The 10,764-nt window shown below is 42.3% G+C and overlaps 1 protein-coding gene across 2 annotated transcripts; it reads right to left on the bottom strand.

Moving 5' to 3' along the window:
- Positions 1 to 8,928: 8,928 nt before the first annotated feature.
- LOC137075969 (uncharacterized) lies at positions 8,929 to 10,401 on the bottom strand. 2 transcript variants are annotated; one of them, XM_067444907.1, is made up of 4 exons: positions 10,277 to 10,401; positions 9,877 to 10,105; positions 9,543 to 9,695; positions 8,929 to 9,301 (listed from the first exon to the last, which is right to left on the bottom strand). In XM_067444907.1, exons 1-4 carry the CDS (start codon positions 10,382 to 10,384, stop codon positions 9,030 to 9,032), a joined length of 762 nt encoding a protein of 253 aa, XP_067301008.1. In that variant the 5' UTR covers positions 10,385 to 10,401; the 3' UTR covers positions 8,929 to 9,029. The 2 variants fall into 2 exon arrangements, with proteins under 2 accessions (XP_067301008.1, XP_067301009.1); XM_067444908.1 differs by having other exon boundaries at positions 9,212 to 9,269.
- Positions 10,402 to 10,764: the final 363 nt, after the last annotated feature.

Genomic DNA, 10,764 nt, shown 5'->3' with positions numbered 1-10,764 from the left:
CATAGAGACTGTGTCCTTTCCCCGAATTAGTAAATACAAAAAACCATCAAAACCATTCAACAGTAAAAATTTAATTGATGTCCAACAAATAAACAACAGATATAATACGGATGAACAATTGATAAAGCTTGGGTTGCTGAATATTCGATCCCTTTTGCCAAAAACGCTTATTGTCAATGATATGATTATAGATCATAACTTAGATGTGCTGTGTTTGACAGAAACCTGGCTAAAACCTGATGATTACATTACTTTAAATGAGTGCACCCCCCGAGATTATTGTTACAAGCATGAGCCACGTCTGAAAGGTAAAGGGAGAGGTGTGGCTGTAATTTATAATAATATTTTCAGTATTACTCAGAAGTCTAGTTTCAAATATAATTCCTTTGAAGTTTTGGTGCTTTATGTAACACTGTGTAGTGTAAATGATAAATCCCTTCTGACATTTGTGTTGGCTACTGTATACAGGCCACCAGGGCACAATACAGACTTTATCAAAGAATTTGCTGGTTTTGTATCGGAGTTAGTATTAGCTGTAGATAAAGTACTAATTGTTGGGGATTTTAATATCCACGTAGACAATGAAAAAGATGCATTGGGATTGGCATTTAGAGACATTCTAAACTCTATTGGAGTTAGACAACACGTATCGGGACCCACTCATCACCTTAATCATACTTTAGATCTAATAATGTCACATGGAATAAATGTTGATACTGTTAAAATTCTGCAGCAGAGCGATGACATCTCAGATCATTACCTAATATCATGTATACTTAATTTACCTAAGGCTGCAAAGCCATCCCCTCGCTTCAAATATGGCAGGACGATAACCGCTGCGACTAAAGATTGCTTTGTACATAATCTTCCTCATCAGTTCCATCTCCTCAGCATTACAGATAGCCAAGAGGAACTTGATGCTGCAACAGAAACTATTGACTCTCTCCTTATTAGCACTTTAGACATAGTTGCTCCCCGGCGCTTAAAGAAGATTAAAGCAAATAATCCAACGCCGTGGTACAACGAGCACACTCGGGCCCTTAAAACAGCAGCCAGAAAAATGGAGCGCAGCTGGAAGAAAACAAAACTAGAGGTTTTTCGCAATTTGTGGAAAGAGAGCATGATTGCATACAGAAAGGCCATAAAAACTGCTAGATCTGCTTATTTCTCATCTCTTTTAGAAGAAAACAAACACAACCCTAAGTATTTATTCGATACAGTGGCTAAATTATCAAAAAATAAAGCTTCAGCTTCTGATGTTTGTAAACAACACAGCAGTAATGACTTTATGAACTTCTTTACTAGTAAGATTGATAATATTAGGAATAAAATTATAACCATGCAGCCGTCTATTACAGTATCACTTCAGACAGAGCACTGCAGGGTCACTGAGGAAAAATTACACTCATTCACTGAAGAAGAACTGGCTAAACTTGTAAAATCATCAAAATCAACAACATGTATGCTTGACCCTATACCGACTAGGCTATTAAAAGAGATACTTCCAGAGGTCATAGATCCTCTGCTTAATATCATTAATTCATCTTTGACATTAGGATATGTACCGAAAACTTTTAAGTTGGCTATAATTAAACCACTTATTAAAAAAACGCAACTTGATCCTAAAGAATTAGTCAATTACAGGCCAATCTCGAATCTACCGTTTCTATCAAAAATACTAGAAAAGGCCGTGTCTTCACAATTATGTTCTTTTTTAGAAAGAAATGGTATATGTGAGGATTTCCAGTCAGGATTTAGACCGTATCATAGCACTGAGACTGCTCTAATTAGAGTTACAAATGATTTACTCTTATCATCTGATCGTGGTTGTATCTCTCTATTAGTGTTACTCGATCTTAGCGCTGCATTTGATACTATCGATCACAATATTCTTCTGAATATAATCGAAAATTATGTTGGCGTTAGTGGAACTGCTTTGGCATGGTTTAAATCATACTTATCTGACCGTTATCAGTTTGTAGCAGTAAATGAAGAGATGTCACACCGATCACAAGTTCAGTATGGGGTACCGCAAGGCTCAGTGTTAGGACCGTTGCTTTTCACCCTGTATATGCTACCACTGGGAGATATCATTAAGAAGCATGGCGTTAGTTTTCATTGTTATGCTGACGATACTCAGCTCTATATTTCCTCACGCCCTGATGAAACCTACCAATTCACAAGATTAACAGAATGCATAGCTGATATAAAAAATTAGATGAATAGTAATTTTCTGCAACTTAATTCAGATAAAACTGAATTTTTAATTATTGGACAGAAAAGCTCCACAAGTAGTAACCGAGAATACTGTCTAACACTTGATGACTGCTCTGTCAAGCCCTCGTCGTCAGTGAGGAACCTGGGTGTGCTCTTTGATACCAATCTTTCATTTGAAAGCCACGTTTCTAGCATCTGTAAAACCGCATTCTATCATCTTAAAAATATATCTAAATTACGGCACATGCTTTCAATGCAAAATGCTGAACAGTTAGTACATGCGTTCATGAGCTCAAGGCTAGATTATTGTAATGCTCTACTGGGTGGTTGCCCTGCTCGCTTAATAAACAAACTCCAGCTAGTCCAAAATGCAGCAGCTAGAGTTCTTACTAGAACCAGGAAGTATGATCATATTAGTCCAGTTCTGTCAACACTGCACTGGCTCCCTATTAAACATCGCATACATTTTAAAATCTTGCTTATTACTTACAAAGCACTAAATAGTTTAGCTCCCCGGTACTTAAACGAGCTCTTAACGCATTATACCCCATCACGTCGATTGCGGTCTCAAAACTCTGGCCAGTTGATAATACCTAGAATATCTAAATCAACTGCAGGCGGTCGATCATTTTCCTATTTAGCTCCTAAATTGTGGAATAGTCTTCCTAGCATTGTTCGGGAAGCAGACACACTCTGTCAGTTTAAATCTAGACTAAAAACACATCTCTTTACTATGGCATACACATAGAACATTTTTAACTTTCATTATTCAATTCAATTGACTGATTGTTAGGCTGCATTAACTAGGTCAGCCGGAACCGGGAACACTTCCCATAACACCTGATGTACTCGTTACATCATAAAAAGAGTGACATCTACGCTAATGTTAGTCTCTCTGTTTATCCCGAGGTTAACCCGGATCTGGGCCCTGTCCGGATCGGATGGTGGACCTGCCTGGACATGACCAACGCATCCTGGAGTGTCTGCTGAGCCGTGTCAAATGGTGTCTCCTCCGAATTTGCCTCACTGGCACGACATGCTCAAACCCGTCTTCGGCGCAATAATTCCGATCTTTCATGTATTCATACTCTTGTGTAATTGACGCCCCATCCTAAATAAATCTGTCTCTTCCGTGATACCCTGAAAATTTTGAATAATCCGATCTAATATGATTTCCGACCTGTAAGGTTGCCAGAATAATAATCTTACACGGGGTGTTAATAGGCCAGAGGAGAACTGGCACCCCGACTGAGTCTGGTTTCTCCCAAGGTTTATTTTTCTCCATCATGCCCCGATGGAGTTTTGGTTCCTTGCCACTGTCGCCTTTGGCTTGGCTTGCTCAGTTGGGGACACTAAAAATATGATTAAAGTTATTCAACTTATTATACAAATAAAATGTATGAATTAGGTCTTATTTAATTCTATAAACTATAATACTGATCTGCCAACATTGTCGCTATATGATAAATTAAAATAAGCTGATAACATCACTGTTTTCTCCAGTACGACTGTACAGCCAAATCTAATTTTGTCGCAATATTATCCTGTTTGACACTGTGAAGCTGCTTTGACACAATCGTGATTGTAAAAGCGCTATATAAATAAAGTTGATTGATTGATTGAGTAGTTTTTTCATCTAATACTTTTTTACTCTTACTCAAGTAACTATTACGATTGTTACTTTTACTTTTACTTGAGTAAATATTTCCATAAGTACTTGTAGTTTTTGAGTAAAGATTTTGGCTACTCTACCCACCTCTGCACCTCTGCTAGTGAAATACCTAGATGAGTGTGTGAGGTCAGGCTAGCGCATGAACTGCAGTAAGGTCTGTCCCAGCCCTTTTTAGGGCCTTTGTTTTTGGGGTTTTTACCAGACCGATGCTAGTGCATCAAGTTAGCCTAGACTGTTGGTGGGATGGCGGTGGCATCTCGCGGTGGCGTGTTGCCCTGGCAAGTTGCCCTGGGCTCCTGTCATCAGCCAGCAGACAAGCCACTGTCAGCCCGACTTTTAGCGGTCCAGTTAAGGGTCCCTTGCTGGCTTTCAGCAGGCCTCAGATGGATTCCCCTGAGGGGGTGGCTTAGGGTCCCGACCACTGGGTGACAGGAAACTAGACCTCTTTAGGCCTCCTGGAGGGTGAGCCCCGGTTCCCAGGTCCTGTGATAGTGTGTGTGGCTGCTAGCTGAGGCAGCTAGCATGGTCTGCTATCAGGTGCAGGCCTCTTCTGGCCCTCCTGAGGTCGTTCCCCGGCCCTGCTGGGTTTTCCGGTGGGATTTGCACTGTCTGTCACCAATCTAACAGGGAGCTGCCATTCGGCAATAGGCCTCTCCAGGCCGCCCTAAAAGACTTGACTATACGTGAGGCATCAAACAGGCCTCCCTGGAGGCGAGCTCCAGGAACACAGTAACTTCCGACAGTTTGCACGTCTGGCTAGCAGGTAGCAGGCCTCTCCGGGCCTCCTGAGGGTGAGCGCCCGAGTCTGGACGCTCGGTTAGCCGGTGTATTATGCTGTCAGGTGGTAGGCCTCTCTGGGCCTCCTTGGAAAGAGATTCCCAGACCCAGTCTCGGTGACAAGCTAGCCATTAGCATGGGTGGCTTCTGGTGTTGATGGCCTCATGGGCCTCCCTGAGGGGACCAGTAAAGCCACCTCCCTGTGGCCTTTAACAGTTAGCATCAACGGTGCCAGGTAGAGGCGCCTTTAGGCCTCCCTGGGGGGAACGAGTCCCTTGAACGGGAAATCATAACTGGCTTTGTGCTGACAGCTAGCGGTTGCCCGCTGTTGGGTCCCGGCCTTAGCCGGCATTACCCGAGGGCGGGCTCATGCCCTAGCACGGCGAGACGCTGTTTCTGCTGCGCGGTCCCTTTAGGACAGGGACCGGCCAGCCTACAGCATGGTTTACCTACCAGTCAGGCTTAAGAGTCCCCTCACTGAGGGTCGTCTGCGAGCTTACGGCCGCCTGAGCCTGATCAGATGGGCAGGCACCCCTCGGGGCCTTCCGGTTAGATCAGCCCATAGGCCTGTCCGGCCTCCTGAGCACCCCTGTAATATATGTGTTCAGTAGATCCTAGGATCGAGCAGAAGAGACTCCCCTCGCTGGCAAGGGTAAGAAGCACTATGCTGAGTACTGCTCTCCAGGATTCCTGTCTCCGAGTTCCGGTTTGAGGAGGACATTGCCAGTTTGCAGTCCCTCAGTCTGGATGCTCATGAGTAAGCAAAGTCCGGAGGCTCTGTTTCTAAACAGACAGGGTTGGCCAAGCCGGGGTGTCCCACAGAAGTGATGCCAGGTCAGGCTTCCCTGGTGGTGTTCGGTGAAGGTTTTCCCGAATAGTGACTGGCTGGGGCGCCCCCAGCCACATTCCCTTAAGGGACTCCTTCTGTTGAAGTAGTAGGTCCCAGGCCTTTGAGCAGCAGAGGGTAGGAAACCTCAGATAAAACTTAATAAGGTCCTCTCTTAGGCATATAGCTTGGGCTATGACCGTACGGAATGCTGTCACTGGCAGCTTGGTGTGACCAGAGGGGGAGTGGTTCAGACTTTCTTCTAACTTTCGTCCAGGCAGTATTCACTGCTAGTAAGGGGCGTGCTCTCCTCTCAGCATGGCGGCGTGGGTATATCATTCCCCGTAGCGTCAGCTGACGCAGCTCGAGTTCCCTTTCGTTCCCGGTTACGTATGTAACCTGAGTTCCCTGAGAACAGGGAACGAGACGCTGCGTCAGGTGGCCATGCTTCAAGGTGTGCCTGCCCACAGTCCCTTCAGACGAAGTGGATAGCGTCATGTTGACACGGTGCCCTTTTATACTTCCTGGTCGCATGGTGATGACGTCACCAGCTGCCGACGGTCAGTAGGATTGTGATTTGATAGCGATTTCAGACACCTGTCACGCTGAAGGCGTTCCCCTTAGCGTCAGCTGACGCAGCGTCTCGTTCCCTGTTCTCAGGGAACTAAGGTTACATACGTAATCGGGGAAGTTTCGTGAAGAAAACATTCCCGGATTGTTCATTATATAATGCTTTTCAGTTGCAACCAAAATGTTGAAGTTCCAAATCAATGCCTTGTATACTTCCTGGTCGCATGGTGATGACGTCACCAGCTGCCGACGGTCAGTAGGATTGTGATTTGATAGCGATTTCAGACACCTGTCACGCTGAAGGCGTTCCCCGTAGCGTCAGCTGACGCAGCGTCTCATTCCCTGTTCTCAGGGAACTAAGGTTACATACGTAATCGGGGAAGTTTCGTGAAGAAAACATTCCCGGATTGTTCATTATATAATGCTTTTCAGTTGCAACCAAAATGTTGAAGTTCCAAATCAATGCAGTTTCAAAAGGCTTCATAGCCTCTGCGTGATCCCAGATTAGGAATAGGGTCTTATCTAGTCAAACGATCAGTCATTTAAATTTTTTATTTATACTTTTCAACCTTAATTGTTCAACTTGCTCAGCTCTGCGAGGTGCCAAGGATGACATAATCACGTGTAAATGGTCACATAGACGTAGATAGAAGTCCCGCCCTCGTGTTTACAAAGCACTCTGTGAAGACTAATACAAACGGCCAAACAAGGAAAACAAAACACTGGTCACGAATATGAATTTAAAGAGGATTCGATATAAGAAAAGAGCTTAATTTTGTTGCCCAGGGAAACATCGAAGCTTACGCTACTCCTACATCGCATCACTCAGACTCAGGTCACTCTCTGGTCGCAAGTCGTCTGCCATGAGCTGGTCTCTACTCATTTAACTGATAGCATAGCTATATTAGAGTATTAATATTAAATTATATTATATTATATTATATTATATTATATTATATTATTATACAAGCTTTATACATTCCATTTACAGTTTCAGTTAGGCATAGGCTGCAGACAGTTTCCACTTAAAGGGATACTTCACCGTTTTTTCATATTAAACTATGTTATTCCCTTAACTAAAATGAGTTGATACATACCTCTGTCGTCTGAGTGCGTGCACTTAATCTCTCTGAGGCGGGGTGACATTCTGATAGCATTTAGCTTAGCACACGAATCACAGTTCATTCTTATGGTACCAAACAGAGATCAAGTTAGAAGCAACCAATCAACTCCACGTTTCCCCTATTTAAATACAGTTACACGAATAGTTGGACGACCAAGTATGGTGACACAAAATAAAACGTGGCGCTTTTTTAACCGAGTTAAAAAGGAGAACTATAATGTATGGCGGAATAGCACTTCTGAGAGTACTTCAACTCGGCGCAGTAAAAGGTCACGCCTGAAACATCCTCCCTCACATCGCCCCCTCCCTCTCTCATTTCCGTAAATAGAACCAACGTGACTTTTACTTCTACCTGTGCTACAAGCAAACTGCAATCATGGACTTTGTAGAGGATGAAAACTGGTTTGTAGCAGACCCAGAGCCATATATGTTTGAACCTGAGTACACAGAGGAGGAACTAGCTCTTATGGACCGTGAGAGGGAAGAAAGATATGAACTAGAACAGACTGGAGCCGGCGAAAGAACACGAGCAAACAGCAATTGGTGGTGCAAGTGTGACTGTTGCGGACATATGCTGACTGAAATTGAAAGCCTGTGCTGTTCAGAATGGACCCAGGAGTTGCCATCGATGGTGTGGGGCAATGTAGCGCCAGAATTCCCTGGACAAATCACCTGTGTCGCGGCAAGCGACGCATTTACAGCAATGATTCACCCGGCAGTCGTACATTTTTTCTTTCAACGTGACAAAATAAATTGGAGGAAACGACCCACGCCGAGTGGACCAGCTATCCTCAGAGTAAGTGCTATCTGAAACCATTGAAATATGCCTATGTATCATGTTTTCATATATAAATGTAATACCTATTCTATCGCTGTCTTCTCAGTCAATATAGGTTGGTGTCCTACCGGATAGTGCTGGAATGGGCGCTACAGGGCAAAACTTTGGGCAGAGGGCATCGGAAACCACTGCCATCATGTGTGGTCGGGGCTATACGACAAAGATATCCTTCTGAGTCCGGTGTCTACGTTGGATTTTACGAAGTACATGCGGCAATGGATATGTAACTTTAGACCTACTGTATTGAACATTATGTGCTGGGCCGAGTTCAGATCCAGATTATGTTTCACAGACATCTGTGGGACAATTGCACTGCAGCTTACGTCAGAATAGTAGACTAACTGTTTGTTTATTTTTCTATATTACAACAATTATGTATGTCTTGCTATCACTATTTTAAATTTTCTGATTTGTATTCAATTCAGTTTCATATATTTGATGTATATTAATAAAGCTTTGAACCTACAACATCTCCAGTGATACTTTTATCTTGGTTGCTAAATCAAATGGCTACTGATATAATCACACATGCAACATTCAGGATCTTTTTTCAATTAAATTCAATACCATAGTAAATACAAGAGCTCATGTGTTCTCCAGGCAAAAGGTGTTTTGTCAGATTTGTTCAATCATAAGTGAAGTCAAAACAAAGCAAAATACGTAATTTATTTCAAAATATATAAATAAAAAATTGTCTTCATATTACTGCAATAAATGACACTTTTTTTCTTCTCCAAATTAAATAATTCACATAGTAAATACGATAGGCCATGTGTTCTCCAAGCAAACAGTTTTTTGTAAACATAAGTGAAGACACAAAGTGGGAAAATACGTTTTAAAAAAAATTCACAATATAAAAAAAAGATTGCTCTCATATCACTACAATAACTGATATGTGCCTTCAACACTTGCTATGCAAGTACAAGTCCCCTCCTGTGTTTTTTCAATGGCACAGGTTCCTTTTCATGTCAGCAGTAAACCACAATGGCTTACAATGTACAAAAAGTCACAATGGCTCTGATGGACCTCTGAATCTTGAGGCGTGTGATTGTATGACCTTCTCTTTGTTGGGCTTTGGTAGCAATGCAATGTTGGCAGCTAGACGAGGTACTTTGATATGGGATGATGCGTCTTTGAATCTGATAGTGGGGTCAAGTCTTCTTTGGATCACTCTGTCCATTAGGTCATCTCTGAATTTTTGAGTCGTCTTCGCATAGATTGGTCTAGCAATCCACTGCTTTGACTGCTTTTGAAAGACAACATTGTGTCTTGTGAGACCTGAAATCAAAATAGTGTGAACAAACGTGCTGGAAGTATAGTAAATTCAGAATTTTAATATTTATTATGTTATTATACATGTTAGGACTGTGACTTTTTTAAAAACTAAATTACACTAGTCAGTCATATCTGTGTCATCAGTTATGAGAAGATCATGTTCATGCATGTATGGATGACACATTTAGAGGTCCAGGGAAATAGACAGTATCATTACAGTATTTTGCATTCCTTTAGTACCCACCGGCTGCTGTTGTTGCCTGTTCCTGCTTTGTGGAGTGATTCTCATTGTGATCCATAATCGCTAGCATAGTGCGTGCCTTCATTGAAGGGTATTGAAAATGAATTCGCTTTGGACAGTACTTCAAAAGGGCATTGTGGAACACCTCAAGTTGTCCTTAAAAATAAAATAAAATGCTTTACAACGGAAAAACAAGAGCATGAAGAGCACCCCCCCCCCTCCCCTCCCCTCATACAGACCTATGGCAAAATAATTTCCCAGAATCTATTCTCACTAAGACAGACATGACTTAGAACCATATTACTTTTCTGCATGTCAAACTATTTGAAACACATACCTGTGTGTTTGAATAGTGTCATCTGTTTAAGGTCTTTTAGGAGACGTGTGTCCATAATCATTGATTGAAGAGCTTTGAAGGCAGGGGAATTCACTTTTAGCCACCTCTTCGTTCTTTGTTCCTCTGCTGACAAGTCCTTATGGAAACATCTGTATTCCGTTCCGTTTTCTTCCCAGCGATGGACCCCAGTGATGTGGTGTTGGAGAGACATCCATCGTCTGAGCAGCTCCTGACAACACAAAAGCAGAGGCACACTTTTAACCATCTGTAATACAATACAGTTGTCTTCTGTGTTGAAGACCAAAAGTTTGCTGGGCATTTGACCTGCACATAGCATTGGATGTATGTAATAACATAAAAAAATCACTTAGTGCTGAGCTATTTCTGTATGCTTGGGTACCTTTGCATCTCCTTTGGAGGTGCAACAGCTCCACCACATGTGGTTGCTGACACTCCTGATCCAAGGAGCAAGATCTTTGTACTCCTTTCTGTTGGATGCTGCAACCATTTTTTTTTTTTAATCCTGAAAAATGAGAGAAAAGATTTACAATGGGTAATCACATTCTTTGCATAGACTATGTTGTGTTTTTCATAATTTTTTATTCTTTCATTAGTACCAATTTAGGTATATTTAGCTCTAGAAACATGGACATGAAGTTGTAATCAAACCAGCAGTAGTGCACCGCACACATTCTACAGACCCCTACAAAGTCTTGTGTGAAACATTGGTAAAGGACAAAAATGGAGCCAAAATATTTGGGGTTATTCTCTAGCTCTACAGCTTAGACTATCAGTACACTAACCTTTGGCGACATGCCACGGATCAAACTGATGAATAATGTGAGGATATTCTTCTCTAAGCATTTTTCTTATGGACGGATGCAGGTC

Source organism: Pseudorasbora parva, chromosome 5 (assembly GCF_024679245.1).
Source record: "Pseudorasbora parva isolate DD20220531a chromosome 5, ASM2467924v1, whole genome shotgun sequence".
Classification (NCBI taxonomy): Eukaryota; Metazoa; Chordata; class Actinopteri; order Cypriniformes; family Gobionidae; genus Pseudorasbora; species Pseudorasbora parva.
The sequence above is the reverse complement of the archived record's forward strand: the minus strand, read 5'-3'. Positions and strand labels throughout refer to the sequence as shown.

Excerpts from the sequence above, each read along its gene's own strand:
- LOC137075969 (XM_067444907.1), bottom strand. The coding sequence starts at position 10,384 with ATGGTTGCAGCATCCAACAGAAAGGAGTACAAAGATCTTGCTCCTTGG. Across the intron at positions 10,106-10,276 it reads CCTCCAAAGGAGATGCAAAG|GAGCTGCTCAGACGATGGAT; the intron begins GTACCCAAGCAT and ends TTGTGTTGTCAG. Across the intron at positions 9,696-9,876 it reads GACACTATTCAAACACACAG|GACAACTTGAGGTGTTCCAC; the intron begins GTATGTGTTTCA and ends TTTATTTTTAAG.